The following is a 19258-nucleotide window of genomic DNA, read 5'->3' as shown; positions in this document are numbered from 1 at the left end:
AAGGTCCTCTCACGTGTATTATTACATGTGATAAGAATGTTATTGCATTTTCGTAAAATGGAGGTGTTCTCGTTTGAATCTTTACTATATTAATAATGTGTGAAGTTATATGTAATGTTTGTTGAGTTTATATTTGTATTTCTTTTTAGCTAAATGTATAGATTATCAAAAGAGATTCACCACCAAATAATGATGACAAATAATATAACAAGAAGAAATTATTGAAATCATTTTTGCAGTAACAAAAAATGGGTATGCCGGAGAATATGAATGATGTTGATAGATATTTGGTTGATGAATCTATCAATTCAAAGACTCCCTCATTTGATGTTTTACAATCACAGAAAGAAAATGTTAATAGTTAATAGCATTTCATTACAACAACATTATATTTATAAGATGCCTAAAATGTCTAAGTGTCATAATATGATACTTTTTAGGACGAAACAAAAAAAATGCTCATATCTAAAAGTGTTATAATATATTTGTAGAACGTTTTTGGGTGTCTTGACAATTTTTTAGGATGCTTTTAAAATAAAGTGTTATATTAGTTATTTTATACGACATTATTTGAAAAATTGTCATATGAACACAAATGTTGTATAAATATATGAGTTTACAGGACACTTCTCAAAATTGTTCTATAAAATAATTAATACGAGACTTTATTTAAAAACTTTATAAATAACTTGTTGAAACGCCGAAATGTGTCATATAAACCTTTTGTAATCATTTTAGATATGACGTTTTATAGTTTGATCCCATAAACTTTAGTCTTATGAAGTATTTCATTCGTTAAATTTATGTAACTACTAATCCGTCAACCCAACTCATTCCAACCAATCTAAACCTACAATGGTTGGGTTGAGATTTATAGTGGCGAAAATTAAATTTTTGAAAAGTATATGGGTTATTTAGCAATTTATACCAAAATACAGATTAACCTGATAAACTGCCATTGCAATGCAGGAGCCTAATGAGTTCTATCATGGGTTCTCTATCGTCTCTTCCACCCTCAAATTTCCCGATGACGACGGCCGCCGCGGCTCTCCGTCCCGCACGAGTCGTATCTGCTGTTATAACTCGCCGCTGGCAACCACCCACTACTTGCAATTTCTGTTATTCAACCCCTCCTAAAACCCTATCCTCTCCATCACATATAAGGACGGCTATCTCCGTCGCTTCTACAAGCGAAACTGTACCATTGGAAACTGAAGCTGCTGCCTCTCTCCCGATCAAGAAGGTTTGTTCTTTTTCTCGTATCCCATTTGGATACATGTTTGTTTGTTATACAATTATAGTCCCTTTCTTTTGTAAAAAAAGATCATGACGATTTGGACTATGCGTTGCTTGGTGATAAAATTGAGGTTCTTATGTCAACATTTGGTTATTTCTGACCAAATTTCTGGCGAGGCAAAGCGGACTCCATTATTTTGGTAAAATTAGAGTGTTTTCTTTATCCTTATTTATCTAATACATTTTATGCCGACAACTAAGCTGTAACGCGTTGTCAAGTTCATAGCAATTACATAATTACTTGTTATGTGCTTCCATTTCTTGGAATTGAAGAAGAAAAATAGAAGGCATGCTTTGGTTTTTGTGGTTAAACAAGTCATTTTTGGATTGAAATTATGAATTCACATGGATTAGAGGAAACCAAGGGTACATTATTCCATTTGTTGAAAGTGCTACCGCCTACCTATTGCTAAGTTAATGCATATTGCTGTTGGAGTAAAGAAAGATGGGACCATTTTAGAACTACAAGAAAATTTTAACATCTTTAAGGCAAATAGTAAAAAGTTGTAGAATCAGGTTGTGGGGGTTAAGAAAACTCAAGAAAGATGGAAGTAGTTAAGGCCTCAAGACCTAATAGCACCCTATAGAGTATAAAGCACAGAGGCTTTCAGATCATATGGGAGGTAGCGATAATATAGTGAATGTAGAACCTAGGTACTAATTGTGTATTGCTAAATGCATGAATTGTTGGGTGATGAAAGCTTATGAGTTTGAAGTCACATGACAAAGAAATGAGAGCAAGTCATAAAGTTTAGGTTAAGAGACGAGACAAGAGTGTCGGAGAATCAGTTCGGTTTCATGCTAGTGAGATCAACTATATAAGCTACTATATTAGATGACTTGTGAGAGAAGAAATTTCACTCATGAGAGATATAGGTGATAGAAATATGATTTGCAAAAGGTTCTCATATTATACAGTATCAAGGGTCAGCCTTAGGGTCTCTACCTATTTGCTTTAGTTATTGTTGGACTAATAAAGGATATACAAGATGACAAACCAAAGTGTAAGCTCCTAGCTGATGTTATTCAAAAGGCTATTGAGACTAGGCATTGTGTTATTGAGAAGATGCAGGTCAAGGGAAACACCTTGGAATAGAAAGATTTTATACTAAATTTGACTAAAACTACATGAAATTTAATTTTGGTTGTGTATAGGGAAATGGAAGATTAATCGTATCTCTGTAGGAGGTAACTAGGGAAAATAAATTGTTACGTGGGATAGATGTTACACAAGGATGGAGAGATGATTAGTGTTAATCATAGGATAAGAATGGGTGGATGAAACCATGAAAAGTTTTAATGGTCTTATCTAGTGAAGTTGAATGGTAACCATTTATAAGTACATAATACTTAAACAGTGCAACCTATATGATGTTTTATGGGATGGAATGTTGGGACAGAATACAAGATGAGTGTAGCATAAATATGAATGCTTAGGTAGATTTATGGCTAAAATAAGATGCATAGGATAAGAAATCATCACTCAACTATATATCTATTTATTGCTAATATATATATATATATATATATATATACACACACACACACAAGAGTGCATGTGTGTGTGTGTGTTTGCATGTTCACAAACAGTTTTATGGAAGTCCAATTACTAAACTAGAAATTGGATGGAACTTTTACAATTTTGAAACTGTTTCCTTTTTCCTCTAGTAAACTTTGGCCCAAAATGTTTTTTTTCGGAAGTACAATGTTCTGTTTGACATACAATAGTTACCCGAGTAAAATTGAAATGAAACAAGAGTAGAATTACTCTTTGTGCAATTTACCCTGAACATAATTGTAAACACACGTATATTTTATTATATGACTTATGGGATTGAGGCTTGAGAAGTAGCTTGTATGAATTTGAGCAAGCTTCAATTGTGAGTTTTGTGTCGGGTCTTTGTAGGTTTTGATCCCAATTGGGTTTGGTACAGAAGAAATGGAAGCTGTTATAATGGTGAATGTGCTGCGTCAAGCTGGTGCAGATGTGGTTCTTGCTTCAGTGGAGCCTGAACTAGAAGTCAAGCTCTCTGGTGGTACCATACTTGTTGCTGATGTATCCATTTCTGAATGTTCGGATCAAATTTTTGATCTTGTTGCACTTCCTGTGAGTTCTTCAAACTTCAAACCTTGTTTGTTAAGTCTTACTTGTGTTTAACGATATTGACATATCCTGGTCTTCGCTTTGTTGCTATCTAATGCCACTTTTTATGACAATTAAGCATCTTCTTGTGAATTTACTTGTATCTCCAAGTAGTTAGATCCCGTCTTTTGGCATACTTTGAATCTTGACCAAAAAATGAAAGTGAATACCTTTTGCAAGGATATAAATCAGTGAGATTCACTGAGCAATTCCTACCAAAGTAGGTCTTACATAGTACAACATTCCCTCATGGAGGGTAATGTCACATAATGGTCATAGAGCCTTACAAAAAATTGACTACCTAATGGACAGGTTCAGTAATGCCATAAATCAAAAGGCAGTTGCCTGCCCACCTTAAACTTTATACGAAAAAATCTGAAACTATCATAATTCATAACAACAATGATGAAATGACGGTATGATCATCCTTTGCACACTTCATTATATGACTAAACATACACTTTCACATTTATGGTGGTTGAGGGGCAGGATGACGCAAAGACTGTTGACCCTTATAATTCTAGCCACACTCTATACTACTGCACTATACATTACGCAATATGTAGACCCAAATTGCATTGCTGTACAACAACCACAGGCAACTGTGAAAATGATTGGCAGTATATGGTTATCATTATTTTTCTTACGGAATTGTGAAAATGATTGGCAGTTATATCTGCTCAAAATATCAAACACCTTACCGTTTATCCATCTCCAGCCATGAAAGGGGGGAAATGGGAAAAAGGAGAGTTAACTCTGTTTTGTAGTTGGAAGTGCTGATTTGCAATGTACTTTTGCATATTAAGAAAGGAGCAACTACTTGGACTTGTAATTAGTTGTTCTGCTAAAAAATTACCTCTGCCGAACCAAGACTTGTTGGAATTTTCCCATGATAAACACAAATAATTTGGTAAGACGCATATATAATTTATCACCTAGATCAGAATATTGGTGGTTTCAGATGTATTTTGACTCTGGGTTTCTTCTCTTCAGTTATTTTTCATGGTATTTCTTTGTTATTCATCTAACCTACGCTTCTCTAGGGAGGCATGCCTGGTTCTGTTCGTCTAAGAGATTGTAGTACACTTGAAGCTATTACCAAGAAGCAAGCTGAGGAGAAACGGCTATATGGGGCTATTTGTGCTGCTCCAGCCGTCACACTTTTGCCCTGGGGTCTTCTGAAGAGAAAGAAAGTATATATGCATCTTGTAGATTTAGTATTACATTTTGTATATATTCTAAATTATGCTACATGCATGATGTTTTAATTGAGGATATGTTTTCCCACTTGCAGACAACTTGTCATCCAGCATTTTGGCACAAACTTCCAACTTTCCGCGCCGTTAAAACAAATCTTCAAGTTTCCGAAGGATTAACAACCAGTCGGGGCCCTGGTACTTGCTTTCAGTTTTCTGTATCACTAGTCGAGCAACTTTTTGGGGAGTCTGCTTCCATGGAGATGGGAAAATTATTGGTGAGACTGCAAGTATACTACTTCTTACAGTTTGCTGTAGTATATCATCTAGTTCATAAGTTTGAAAGGAGGGGGGTGTTAGCCTGTTAGGGGGAACCTAGTTGTGTTATTTATGGACATTGAAAGTGAAAATTTGATATAGTCATTCATAATTTAGAACCACCGAATTGAACTAAGAGCTTAGAGTTAGATCACACCCCATGTGCTTAGCTGCCCATCAGCCATCAGGTATACTTCACATGTTTACAGTTCATCTCAAGACCGATGAGATAGTAGGGCTGACAGACATTTCCATCTGTACTCTATAGAAAGAATCTGAGGGTTTGTTGTTTCTAGTCTAATCTTCATTTTGTGAAAAAATATTGAGGTTGTTCTAATGTTAAAAGAAAACTTCATAAGCATAAGAAAGAGAACAAAATGTCATAAACACCAAAAAGGCCACCTGGCTTATGAGTTCTTGCATTTCAGGATTTGATTATCTGGTGAACGACTTGCTATATTATGTGGATTCTCGTATCAAAAAACATGTGAGAGAATGCCTACTGCTTGACTCTAGCTACAGATTTGACTAAATTTCATGCAGAGCAAAGAGCATATGCTCCCTTTGCTTCTTCACATATCCTCTGGCAGTTACACAATAAGACTACTAAACATTTCTTTATAACTATAACGTACTTAGGTTTCATAATAGCTTTGATTTCTTTGTCATGGATTTGTGGATGATCGATGCAAGCTGACTCTTTCTCCTCTCAATTGTGTACAAGTTAATGGACACCGCTGATGATCTTTCTCGGAAGGAAGAGTTCAACAAAGTTGAGTGGGCTGTTGATCATACCCCTCGTGTAAGAGTTTTTTTCTTTTTTGGTTCATGAGATTTAATTATGGTTTAATTTCATTTCATATAGATAGCCCATAGCTTTAACGTTGATCATAGCTTTAATTTCATTTCATTGTATGTGTTACTTGACATCTTCAACTGGAAATTGTTACTCATTATGGGTGAAAAGATACAAGTTTTGGCTAGACTAAGATGGATGTTTCATTTCTTGCTTTCTTGTACAAAACAAACTTGTAAAATATCTGCAAAAGCTACAATTTACATGCATCTTGGTGTGGAAAGGACAACGATGAATTCATCCACATAGTAAATGTTATTCTCATCCATGTCTATGTTTAAAATGTTTGTTATGTGACGGTTTCTCATGAGCCCACATGAAGTGATGACCATGAACAATGTTTCTGTGCTCAAATGACTACAGGTTCTCATTCCAATTGCAAATGGATCTGAAGATATTGAGGTGGTTACAGTTGTAGATATTCTACGGCGAGCTAAGTTAGACGTTACACTTGCTTCAGTTGAAAGATCTTTGCCAGTTTTGGGGTCCCATGGCATAAAAATTGTTGCAGACACGTTACTTAAGAATGCTGCTGATTCAATATTTGATTTGATTATCCTACCGGTGAGGCAAACAAAGTGAGTTCATACGTATGTTAGTATGTCCCTTCATTCTACGCTTTCTTACACTCGTCATATTTCTGAAAACCATATCCCAGGGAGGAGTTTCTGGTGTAGAGCGGTTACAAAAATCCAAGATTTTAAAGAAGCTGCTTAAAGAACAAGTTTCTAATGGACGAAAATATGGGGCAATTTGCTCTTCGCCTTCAATTCTTCAGAAACAAGGCCTGCTCCAAGTAAGTCAAAGACAATAAAGAAAAATACACCCCCTCCCTCGCCCAAGGTTTTTAAAGTTAAGTTATTGAGATATATGAAACTAGAGCAATATCTTTTAACGAAATTAAAAGTTCACATAAAAACAATCATTGTTGACGGCAGTCTAAAGCCTCCCTCTGTAGATGCTCTCTTCTCACCCACTATGGCTATGCTTGGCAAACTAGTTGTTGGCAAATAAGCTAGCTAATAAACTAGTAATGTTTGGTAATATGACCTAAAAGGTCATGTTGAAAAACTTATTAGAAAAAATATACGAGGCATAATTGGAAAAAATCCCCTAGAGCTTATTGAAATGTTGTTCAATCCCTCCCCTTTTACAAGTTTATCGAAACGTTACCTAAAGTAACTTTTCAAACAGTTGGCTTAGCTAGCTTATGGCTAACCAAACAGGGCTTTTTCAATGAAGTTAAAAAAGAAGCTAGCAAACATGGCCTATGTCCATTTATTTTATCTGGTAGATGCAGAAGCTCATCTTGACCCAAAAGGGGTATATTTTAGGAACTTTTCTGCTTTCGCAAGTGCAAATAAATGAACTTCCTAATAAATGAGTGATCTTGGATGATCCTTAGAAATGAATATGCAGAAATAACCATTGTACTTGCCATCTTTGTCCAAAACCGAAGATTCATGCAACATATAGCATGTTTGTACAATTTGACCTGAGAATAGGTTTGCATGCAACTAGTCAAGTCCAATTGTCTGAAATTATTCTTTTCTACATACTAAACCTAATTTTATGGTTCCTCCAGAACAAGAAAGCAACTGGTCATTCGTCGATGGTGAGCAAGCTTGAGAGCGAGGCTGTAGTTGGTTCCCAAGTTGTTATCGATGGTGAACTCATAACATGTAGGGGTCTTTCAAGTACCCCAGAATTTGCGTTGGCTATTATCGCCAAGTTTTTTGGGCATGGGAGAGCACGAAGTGTAGCAGAGGGACTCGTTTTCCCATACTTAGCAAACTAAATGCAGGCGAAAGCCATTAAAGTGGGCTGAATTCGGTTTGATCTATTACATGTTGGGCAGGTCCATATGATAACCCCAAATCCAGGTTGATGGCAAGGGTTATGAGTTAAATTCAAGAATGAAGCTCACAAGATACTTCTTATTGGCACACAGAAAGTGTGTTAATGGAAAGGCTACTGATGCTGCAAGAAAGGTTTATTCACCTTATGTTAGCCTTTTGAGTTCCTCTTGGCATGCCTGTTTGGCATGTTGTCTCTTGTATAAATGTAGGTTTTGGACTTGGTTTCTTTGTAACTTCCTTAAAGTAGAAATAGAAAAGTAAAATCTCTCAAAAGATTTCACATCCAACCCCTATTACTTTCTTTTGGTAATTGTGGGTTTCTAAACCACCGTACGTCCACCGACTAATCCCCTGGGGGAATATGAACTACCAGGAGTCGTTGCAGGTGAACCTCCTGGCCACAAAGGCTTTGTAACATCTGGATTTGAACACAGTGAAGATGAGATTTCCACTACATTTCCTTGAGCCTTAACCGGTTTGTTTCAACGTAGATATTATATGCAAACTTCTTTTATAAAATGGTATTAACTTTTAAACAAGTTTGGTTTATATAATTTTCAATGGCTATTATACAATAGTAACTTTGTGACGAATATGGTTTCACGCTCTCAAGGCCCCAAAACCTACTATTATTTCTCGATCACAAAAACCGCAAGAAAAACCGAGCTCTAGACACAAGCGATTTGATCTCGCCATCGAGCAATCAAACTACAAAAGGCCTAAGAAAATAGGGTACCTAGAGGAATCATAATTTTACATCCATAAGTTTATATATGTTGTTAATATGGTTTATGTACATACACAACCACTTCCTTACCATGTGTAGAGAAACAAGATCAAAAATCACATGTATATACACTACAAACACTCAAATCCATCCTTATATCTAGAGTAGAAATCACCAAATCCAACCCGTAATCTTCAAATCGTGCATTAAAAGTTGTACATTTCGTCATTTCTACTCGGATCCATCCTTTGTATCTCTACCAAGGTCCTGTTAACGTTCTTCGTAAGCATAATCCTCTACTCCCCCACAACTTCATCTTCTCCGGCATCTGCAAAGAAACAAATTGCATTCACAAAAATAGGTAGTTTGGTATCTGGACAAGACTGGATGGACGAGAGTGAGATAGGAGGATGAAAAAATCGTGGAAGATTTCAGGGTCTTAATTTGACAGGGGTAATTTAGTAATTTACTAATCTTGTCTATCGCAATGATTTTGGTGGCACAAAAAAAATGCATTTTTGTCCCACTCAGTTCTGGTCCTGTCCTAGATCCTTTTGTTTTGCCAAATATGGGACAACAAGTTTTTGTACTGTCATCTCCCGTATATAATTTCCATTAATGAACCTCAAACGACAAACCTGAAAATTCTGTGACTCCATGATTTCTTCCTGGAGAGATGACAGAACACAGAAAGAAAACAGGTTACTACAAGAAAGATTCACGACATTGTTTCAGGAACATGAAGATGATTTGCAGTCGTTTAGGATGCATACCTGCTTCTTCTGCAACTCGTGGTTGAGTTCTTTAAGTTTTGCAACTTCTGCTTCCAATTCCAATGTATACGCCTGTCGAAGTAAAAACCTCAAGCAATTATATCTAGACCCCAATTGTGAGGTTACGTGGAACCCCTTTGAATCTTTCTCTAAAAGAGCGCTTAGAGAGAGCGGAAATGTTCTTACATATATACAAGTTTGATGGTCCATGTCTAGGTGATGTGGGCTCTAACATGTCCCCTAGAATGGAGGCGAAAGAGTGTTGAGTACCTATATGTGGTAGACTCCAACTCTAATACCATGTCATAATATGTAGAACCACTACGGATTTGATGGTCCATGTCTAAACGATGCGGGACACCAACACGCTCCTCAAACAGAGGTTAGACTGCCCCCTTAAAACAGAGGTGAAAGAGTGTATCGAGTCCCTTAGATGTGGTAGACCCCAACTCTAATACCATGTGAGATATGTAGAACCCCTTTGAATCCCTCTCTAGAAAGAGCCCTTGGAGAGAGAGAATGTTCCTGTACAGGTTTGATAGTCCATATCAACATGCCCCCTCAAACAGAGGCTAGACGTGCCCCCTAAAACAGAGGTGAAAGAGTGTCGAATCCGTAGATGTGGTAGACCCCGCCTATGCAACCCCTTTGAACCTTTCTCCAAAAGAGCCATTATAGAGACGGAAAATGTTCCTATATACAATTTTAATAGTCTGTGTCTAGCCAACATGGGACTCCATTAGAAATAAGGGGATATGGCATTTCTGGAATCCCAATCAATTGGTGCTAAGGAAATTCAGAAACATCGAAGATGGGCATTGAACATAGACTCATATGGTCTGTAATCTGAGTTAAAAGTTCACATCTCGATATGGGCTAGTTAAATAGACATGATCTATGTAACCATGATAGCATTCATCAAACACAAATGAACTCCATACAACATCAAGCAAGAAGCTAAATGCTACGATCTTGTATAGCGTCTTGAATATAAGAAAGATCCACAAGACATGAATGCATACACAATCAAATAGCAAAAACGATATTAATGTTTAAAAAGTTCACCTGTTTCCGAGCCCTTGACCTTGCCGCTGATTCTCTGTTCTTGATCATCCTCTTCCGCCTTCTCTCCACCACTTTCTCCAACGGACCGCCCCTTCTCTTTTCCTGCACACCACCTTCACCATACCCATAAGCCGGTGGTGATGGAGATGTATCCAAATTACTGTTTGGGAACAAATCCGGTGGAGATCTTGACATATGCCCCCCAACTGCCTTAGCTTGAACCATGCTCGTATTTATTAGATGATCCGTCTTTCCAATTACTGAAACTCCATTAATCGAATTACCCAACTGAGCATTATTCACTTGTGAAGAACTGAAGTTGAAAGCAGCTTGCTTGGGGAAAAGTTTGGGTGGTTTTGGTGGTTGTGAAGATCTAACACCCTGCAAATTGTCCACTTCATTTTTACCCTCTATCACAACTGTTTGTTGATGGAACCTTTGATTCTGATTCGGGTTTTTGAACCCAAAAGCGAAACCACTTCCATCATCACCAAAAAGCCCATCGTTCCAATGCCTTCCATTTGGTTGAATTTGGGGTTTTTCCGCAACTACCCCTGCTTTCTGCAAGAATTCCTCTAATGTCATCTCACCCAAAGCTGGTTGCTTCTGTTGTGGCTGCAAGTCTGCTTCTTTGATCAAACCCACCTCTCCAAATCCACCATGACCACCATTTTCTTTATGCAACTCCCTCCAAACTTCATCCACGGTTTTCTGGCTAAGCGTTCTTGAGCTTGATGTCAATGATTGAGTCTCTTCAGCAGTCCAAATGTTCTTTAAAAGCTCATCCATATTCATTGATCCAAAGTCCTTCCCACCTCCACCCAATGTGGTTTGTAATTCATCTAAAGTCAACGCATATATAGAAGATTGTTGTGTCAACGGCGAATTTGCTGCCATCTGACCACAGTTCTTGAAATTGATATATGAACTCATGGCTGAAATCATCCAATACCTATTAGAATCTAACAAGATCAAGTTATCCCACTTGATTTCTTGATATCCAAATGCAATTCACTATTCACCAAATAAAGAAAACTTTAGAATGTGGGTATAAAGGGTATTACAATAAAGATTAAACTTTCTTGATAAGGTAACTTCAGATCAAGAATCCAAGATCATCCTTATGAATTTACTTCATTCTAGCAAATACCCATCATTTTTTTTTTGATTAACCTAGATATCCAACCCGCTATGCGAGCCGACTAATCCCAAGGCGACCACCTGCTTTGCAGATAGCCCGGAATCACCGCATTTGAACCTCCGTGGCCACAAGGGGATTTTTATTCCTCCTTGGCAAATACCCATCATTTATGGAGGGATTTTAGAAGATACATATACATACATATATATATATATATACATCATAGTCCTACCATGGGCATGGGACAGATATCAAGATTTACAAGTTCTTCTGCATGAGGTACATGTCATTAATGGAAGATAGCTCTTAGAAAGAAAGAAAAAGGGAACTGCCCTACTTAATCCATTATCAAGAAGGTGAAACAGCAAAAATCTATCTTGTGTCTTGATCTATCTCAATCAAGATTTAAGAAACAAGTCATAATCAGAAGATATTAGGTTAAATCAAGCTACAAAATCACTAGGGTTACCTCCATATCGGAAATTCCCAAAATACCCACAAAAAGAACATAACACATTCATACATCAAATCAAATATTGTAAAATTAACACACACAAATCAAGATCCCAATTTCAATCCTGAATTGGTTTTCATTTTCCTGTTCTTGAGCTCACTCAAAAGGGGATAAAGCTAAACATTATCCATGACCATGATCAGCACTATACTTTATGGTAAAGTAACACAGTTCTCATCAAGAATTAAAGAAAAAAATCAAAAGAAATTCAAAGATCTACATCCCAGAAAAACCCACAAAGATTTGGGGCAACAAGATCAAAATGGTAAATAAATGGAGTTAAAATTTCAAATCTTTATCTAGGGCAACATAGAAGGGCAATCAAGTTAGAAGAGAAATATCTGAGGGAATATAAAATTTCGAGACGATTTTACCCTTTTAGTGGGAGAAGAGAAGAGCAATGTGTCCCCCTTCTTTTCTTCTTGTTTGGAATGGAAGAGATGACAAGTGTCTTGTACTCCTTTCATGAGAGTCACTCTCTGCATTTAAAGGATTTGAGGCTCACATGCTCCTCTCTTTTTTCCTCAAAAGGCTTCCACATTTATGAAAAGTTTATTTAATTTTGTTAAATGTTTTATTACATAAACACCCCTCCAACTTTTGAATATCTTTACATATGCCCCTTATGCTTCTAAGCTTCATGGAAAAGATGTCGTTTTGTAGAACATTATCTGGTTGCGTCTTTGGAGATTTAACCGTGATCGTCTTTGTTGACTTGGGATTTTATCGTAGTGATATTACTTCTTAATCGTCACCCTATAATTGTTTATGCATACAGTTTATTTGTAACCACTAGAAACTATATACTTTTATTTCATAAATCAGAAGATGGAAAGTAACACATAGATATTTAATCAACACCGTAAAAAAACAAAAAAGTCAAGATTTTGATTAAGGTGTGCATTTCAAGATGACATTCAACTATTCAAGAACAAAACTCATATAATTAGATTGTAATTTGATAATGAACCATTATCAACTATCAAAGGGTCTTTGGTCTAACGATATTATAGTCTCTAGTTTTCTAGGAGGTCAGGAGTTTAAACCTTACTAAATGTTAGGAATGTGTGTAAGTTTATTTGTTGTATTTGTCGTATATAAATATTATATACTTAAAATAGAAAGTGTTATCAACTATTAAGGTTTGTTATCGAAAGAGTGAAAAGATGAGAGGAGTTCTTTTAATAAATTAGTACAATATAAAGAAAAAGTAAAGTTAATTGTGGTAGTGATTTTCCAGATGTCCATCTCCACGAATAAAACAACAATACGTGGAATGATCCTGACCGTCCTTTTATGCATACGCAAAACACAAATATCTTAAAATATCTTATCTTTAGTTAAGCCAAATAAGATATAAAGATAAGATATTTTGAACCAAATTAATGGTTATTTCAAATACATAAACTTATTCATTAAGTTAGGGGATTAATGAGCTGATGGGATGTATAACTTATTAATATTTAGTAACCCCTAATTATTTATAGTTGTTCAATTGGATTTAATATCAAAATATTAATCAATAAATGCACACTATATTAATCGATGAAATAATTGGTTCATTTATGTGAGTTCGTATGTACAGAGATGGTTAAATGGGCTCGGTCCTGTTAGGATCGGGACTGATTTGGGACCGGCTTGGCCTGGGACATACTGGGACCTGTTTGGGACTGATTACAGTTTTCGTCAAAAAAGAAGGCTTGGGCCTGGGTCTAGGACTGACCCAATTTTCAAAAATATTACCGTTCTATTACCATTATAGTGATGGCCAAAAATCGGTTCCGGGCCGATCCCAAGATTTCTCGTAACCGGGCCTGATCACGGCCGAAAAAGTTGAGCCTGGTCAAGCTTTATTGTAACCGGTTATGGGTCGTCGGTCTTGGTCATTAAAAAATAATTTTTTTATTTTTTATCTTTTTAATGATATATATTTTTAATATATTATAAAATTTGTAATTTGGTCACTCAAATACACTTTAAAAATGCGTTTTGTTATAATTAAAACTAGTGCTCGGCACCATGCGTTGCACGGTGATCATAACGCATGTCAAGTAATATATAAAAAATAGTGAACCACATCAATATCCCTATACTTCAAAATTGAAAATATTAAATTTTCATAGTGAATTATATATATAATTGATTTTTAATATTGATTAACTCTTCTTGCAAAAAGAGAGTTGACCAAAATGAACCAAGCCCATGTGTTCGGAGAGTCGGCCAAAATGTTCTAACCACAGGTGTTCAGAGAATCAACCAAGAGGAACCAACCTCATGAGTTGTCACAAAGGCATCTGGACCTCATTTTACATATCCAACATTTTTGTCAATCTTTCAACTCTCAATCAGTGTGGGATATATAAAACTCAATCACAATTTAAGATTGAAGAATATTCAATTGTTAGGGTGCCGCATCAACGGTTCCGCTTTTTACTTTCAAAAACATATTAAAATTATCCCTTCAATTAATATTTAGTGTAGATTAATTTTGTCACAAAAAAAGGTTGGCCAAAATGAGTCAACCGCATATGTTTGGAAGTTCAGTCAAAATGAGCAAAGCATGTGAGTTTAGACAATTGTTCCAAACATTTATGTTGCAAAAGAGTGTCATCCAAATAAGTTAACTTTATGAGTTAAGCCTTTTGAGTTGACGCAATGAATTTCGTTCTTTTTTTCTTATACACATCTCTTTATTCCAATCTTCAATCTTTCATCAAAATGAGATATCTCAAATTCAACCACAATTCACCAACACTTCAATACTTAATTCTCATGATGCACCTAATTACCTCTTGGTTCTTCTTTTAATATATATATATATATATATATATATATATATAAAATATGATTTGTTTTGAAAAAATAGGGTCATCCAAATAAGATAACCTTTTAACTCAAGCATCATGAGTTGATATACAATATAAGATTTGTTTTAAAAAATTAGGGTCATCTAAATAAGATAACCTTATGAATCAAGCCTCATGAGTTGAAACAATGACTCTCATCATTCTTTCTTATACACACCTTATTATTTCAATCTTTCAATCTCTTACCAATGTGGGATACCTCAAACTCAACCGCAATTCATCAACACCACAATACTCAAATCTCATGATGTCACCTCAATACTCTTGGTTCTTCCTTTAATATATATATATATATATATATATATATATATTTATATATATTACATTGTCTTACAAAATATAGCGAGAAACCGATAATTGTGAACGTTTTTTTGCATTTTTTGCGAATCGAAAACTTGGTATGTAAATCCCGCAACCAAGACACTCATATATAGTGTTTAGAAAGCAAAACATACAAAAAAAAGCCCAAAAAAGGGCTAGTTTTTTGAAAAATAAAGGCTACATTTTTTTAAGAAAAAATAGCTACATTTTTTAAAAATTGGGCCGGGCCGGTCCATAACCGATCCCGGTCCCGCGAAACACCCCAAATCCATAACTGGTCCCAGATTTATGTCCTATAACCGGTTCTTACCGGACCTGGGCCAGGCCAATCCTTGGCCGGTCCCGGTCCTCCGGTGGTCCCGGGCCGGGCCGGTCTGGTCTGGTTTGGCCATCACTAATTACCAATACCCAAAAGACCTATGACTATTTTTTTCCCGCATTTTTTTTCTTTTTTTTTTGTCTCATTTACTCTCTATTCACTATATACAAGTCATATGGTGTAAACTTGATTGAATGAGTTACCATTGACGTGTCACCTCATGACTTGCATTCATCACACTTTGCATACAAAACCATTATTAATCGATTCAACGTTAATTTAAGTATTTTTATTTCTTGTAGCAAAACGTACATCTATCACTATGCATGCTTAAAAGACGATTATATTAACATATCATGATTTACTCCATGCCCATAGCCACTGTTGAACACCTATATAATGAAATCATGCTCAATTTTTAGTCTTGAGTCTTCATACTCGTTCCATTTCGATGTTACTACCTGAAAAAGCAGCTAGAGAAGCATTAAAACGTAAACTTGGAGTAGAATTTGTTAGAAATAATAAACTAGACTTAAGTAATATTAATAACAGTTAAATGACAGTTACATAACCGTTGACTTTGAAGAGTCACAACGGTTCAACATGTATATATATCTATCTCGTATGTATTGAATGTTTGTGTGTGTGAATGTAATAAAAAAGATAACCATAAGGGTGGTACCTGATTGGTTTGAACTTGGCTCCAAAGGTCAAAAGTACCAGGAGGTCCCAGGTTCAAATCCAATGAGGAATAAAAAACCCCTTGTGGCCCCGGAGGTTCAAATGCGGTGACTCCAGGCTATCTGCAAAGCAGGTGGTCGCCCTGGAATTAGTCGGCTCGCATAGCGGGTTGGATATCCAGGTTAATAAAAAAAAAAATGAATCATTTCAAGTTTATTATCCCTTTGTATTACTCTCTTCTTTACTTCAAACTCGAATTTTTTTCTTTGTGGGTTTTGCTTAAGGATGAGAGTGAAACCAAACGGCAACTGGTTTCCGACATTGGCTACTTGATCTGAGGTTAATCTTCTTTCCCAACTGTAGCCACCCTCGAAAATTCGTAAGACGTTATTTATACAAATACAATTTAAGCTTTTGTTCAGCAACAATCAATTCTTGATATATATTTATCATGTTCTCGCACTGTTAATTAGTCCATTTACTTCAGTTCTCTCCAGCTTGCGGTGTTACCTGAAGTTTTTTCTTTTGGAACGTATAGAGAGAAGTAAAAACTTTAAGAAAGTTGGTTGAATTTATTTCGATGGAGTAATTAACTTGACAACCTTTTGTAACATCAAATATACACTACAAGAAAATTGGGTTTATAGAACGTCAACAATTTCTAGCAGTGGTGGATCCAGAAACTTAGGTGACTGGGGCCTTGCGTATAAAAAAATCTGAAACTGAATAACTTACTCGAACCAAAACAGTTTGCGGTTAAACTGTTCAGTTAACCAAATATTGTAAATTTGAATTTCGATTATTTTTTTTACCATATCAATTAACCGAATAGCAAATTATATTATTGTTATTATTTAATTTATACCATAAGGGTATTCGCGCAATGCAGCGAGATACATCTTGATTTTAATATTTCATTTTATTCTTTATCTCAGTCGATGTTATAATATGATCTTATGTGATTTTGAAAAAAACGATGATGTTTTTATTTTTTTTAATAAAATATAAATTTGAAGATATCATGAAATTTTGACAAAAATATATCAATATTAGTATCAAATTAACTATTTAAAATTCATTATTTTTTGTGTAATTTTAAATTCAATTTTTTTTATTATAATTAAATTTAGAATCAATAACGAAGTAATTTATATTTGGTTTAATAATATAATTTTCTTATAAAAATAATAATTAATTATTTTGTTAGAACTCGATAATTATTCTAATTATATTTTAGATTTTTTATATTTTAAAATGAGATGTTTATCCTCTATTTGATTATGTTTATCCGCAATTAGTTACACGAATTCAAACATGGAACTTTAATAAGTTGTACTTGTGCATAATTATTTTGTAATATTGAATTTTAAGTAATACACATCAATATACAGTACTTCATACATAAAAAATGGTTTTTAAAATTTTTTATCAAATGTTTTATAATATAGTATAGATAATTTCCTTTTAGTTGAATTGGTTTGAACGTTTATAAAAATAACATTAGGTGAACTTATTTATTTTTAAGCTAAAAAAAAAGAAATTGAGATATATTTAACAAAACCGTCAACCAACGTTATCATTATAACATGATTGTAAGAAATAGCAGTTACATTAGATGAGGGAAACGACTATCAAGAAAAGGAGTGAGGGGTTTTATCAAAACAGACTGAAACAGAAGCAGGAACTATTATGCTTTAAATACCACCATGTGCATTAAACACATTAAATACATGAGGACACTTGTCACTTGAGGATAAGATGCTCAGTCTTGACTTTAGAACTATGGGGAGTCCTTTTCATCCTACACCTAAAATCAACTAGTCTCTAAACAAATATATGTGTCTTCAATAGGCCACATCAAGGCCACGTTTGGACAAACAAACCTTTTCAGGTACTTCAGAGAATGTCTTTGTTAAAAACAAGGTTGGTGGGATTTTGTCAGATCGTTTCTTGCAAGGAATCTTCAAACATATCAGTCGATAACGAGGGGCATGAATCGGCTGATACTTTATCGGTGGACTGAAACTTGGAGATTAAATAGAGAAGGCAGCTAATCCACATCGGCTAGTCTTCGATTTGCCGAACATTTCAAAGCACGTTCCAAGTTCCTAAAGAATCATGCTTAAATATTTTTACATTTTATAGATCCAATTTTGTTGTAATTATAAAAAAAAACATATGATATTTTTTCATTTGTAGGAATCTTTATCAGATGTTCATTCAAGAATTTGAAGAGAGATTATGAAAAAGATATATAATTTTTAGATAAAATGCAAGAAATAACAATTTACTTTCATAAATTTTCTTATTATAGTATTGTACTTTCAGTTTTTCTTATTATAACAATATACTTTCAAATTATTTTTTATTAGAGCATCACATTTTGAAAAATTTATTCATTATGGTATTGAGTAACCTTTTGATTAGTGATGGCCAAATCGGCCCGACCTGGCCTGAGACCGGTTATGGGACCGAAAACTAGGACCGGTTGGGGTTTTGGTAGTTTCGTGGGACCGGCCAGGGGCACGGCCCAAAAATTTACATAATTTTATAAATAAATGTATTTTTATAAGATAATGTAATTTTAATTATATTAAAATGCATTTTAAAAATGTATTTGAGTGACTCAATTGTAAATTTTATAATGTATTAAAAATATGTATCATTAAAAAGATAAAAATAAAAATGTTATTTTTTAATGTTGGGATCGGTTGGGACCGGGACCGGTGTCCCATAACCGGTCCTACCATTTTCGATCGGGACCGGTTATGAAAAAGCTTGGGACCGATTAGGACAGGCCCAATACCGATTTTGGCCATCACTATTTTTGATTTAAGTTTACCCACTTTATCAGGTTTTTCATGTCACCTCATTGTCCATAGACTGTCCACGTGTAACATATTGTTGATGTGACAATTTTTATCACAACATTGCACTTTCAAAAAAATATAACTATTATTAAATAAATATATTAGATTAATTGAAGAAATCTAAATTATTCATTGATATACCAATATTAAAAAAACTTATAGATCAAAATTTATTTTCCTGTCATTTAAAAAATATTTTTTTATGTTTACAAATATGACCTTATTTAAAAACTTAGAGCATAATAAATTATTTTAATAAAACAATTAATTTTATAATATCTATACTATTTTATAAAGCATTTGACTAAAACT

The 19258-nt window shown here is 34.8% G+C and overlaps 2 protein-coding genes across 3 annotated transcripts; one reads left to right on the top strand and one right to left on the bottom strand.

The window, feature by feature from the left end:
• The first annotated feature begins 974 nt into the window (after positions 1 to 974).
• LOC112501291 (protein DJ-1 homolog C) lies at positions 975 to 7975 on the top strand. The gene is made up of 8 exons (XM_025105002.1): positions 975 to 1243; positions 3203 to 3403; positions 4483 to 4632; positions 4734 to 4913; positions 5678 to 5755; positions 6173 to 6373; positions 6468 to 6605; positions 7395 to 7975. Exons 1-8 carry the CDS (start codon positions 977 to 979, stop codon positions 7605 to 7607), a joined length of 1428 nt encoding a protein of 475 aa, XP_024960770.1. The 5' UTR covers positions 975 to 976; the 3' UTR covers positions 7608 to 7975.
• Positions 7976 to 8350: 375 nt separating this feature from the next.
• On the bottom strand, positions 8351 to 12412 carry LOC112500795 (ABSCISIC ACID-INSENSITIVE 5-like protein 3). 2 transcript variants are annotated; one of them, XM_025104377.1, is made up of 5 exons: positions 12263 to 12412; positions 10234 to 11185; positions 9169 to 9240; positions 9034 to 9063; positions 8351 to 8723 (listed from the first exon to the last, which is right to left on the bottom strand). In XM_025104377.1, exons 2-5 carry the CDS (start codon positions 11176 to 11178, stop codon positions 8652 to 8654), a joined length of 1119 nt encoding a protein of 372 aa, XP_024960145.1. In that variant the 5' UTR covers positions 11179 to 11185; positions 12263 to 12412; the 3' UTR covers positions 8351 to 8651. The 2 variants fall into 2 exon arrangements, with proteins under 2 accessions (XP_024960145.1, XP_024960144.1); XM_025104376.1 differs by having other exon boundaries at positions 10234 to 11247; positions 12263 to 12390.
• Between the last annotated feature and the right edge of the window lie 6846 nt (positions 12413 to 19258).

This window comes from Cynara cardunculus (assembly GCF_001531365.2).
Source record: "Cynara cardunculus var. scolymus isolate 2C chromosome LG 17, CcrdV1, whole genome shotgun sequence".
In the NCBI taxonomy this organism is placed as follows: domain Eukaryota; kingdom Viridiplantae; phylum Streptophyta; class Magnoliopsida; order Asterales; family Asteraceae; genus Cynara; species Cynara cardunculus.
Note: the sequence above shows the minus strand (reverse complement) of the source record. Positions and strands in the feature narration are given on the sequence as shown.

Excerpts from the sequence above, each read along its gene's own strand:
- LOC112501291 (XM_025105002.1), top strand. The coding sequence starts at position 977 with ATGAGTTCTATCATGGGTTCTCTATCGTCTCTTCCACCCTCAAATTTC. Across the intron at positions 1,244-3,202 it reads CCTCTCTCCCGATCAAGAAG|GTTTTGATCCCAATTGGGTT; the intron begins GTTTGTTCTTTT and ends GGGTCTTTGTAG. Across the intron at positions 4,633-4,733 it reads GTCTTCTGAAGAGAAAGAAA|ACAACTTGTCATCCAGCATT; the intron begins GTATATATGCAT and ends TCCCACTTGCAG.
- LOC112500795 (XM_025104377.1), bottom strand. The coding sequence starts at position 11,178 with ATGATTTCAGCCATGAGTTCATATATCAATTTCAAGAACTGTGGTCAG. Across the intron at positions 9,241-10,233 it reads GGTCAAGGGCTCGGAAACAG|GCGTATACATTGGAATTGGA; the intron begins GTGAACTTTTTA and ends TTACTTCGACAG. Across the intron at positions 9,064-9,168 it reads ACGAGTTGCAGAAGAAGCAG|GAAGAAATCATGGAGTCACA; the intron begins GTATGCATCCTA and ends TCATCTCTCCAG.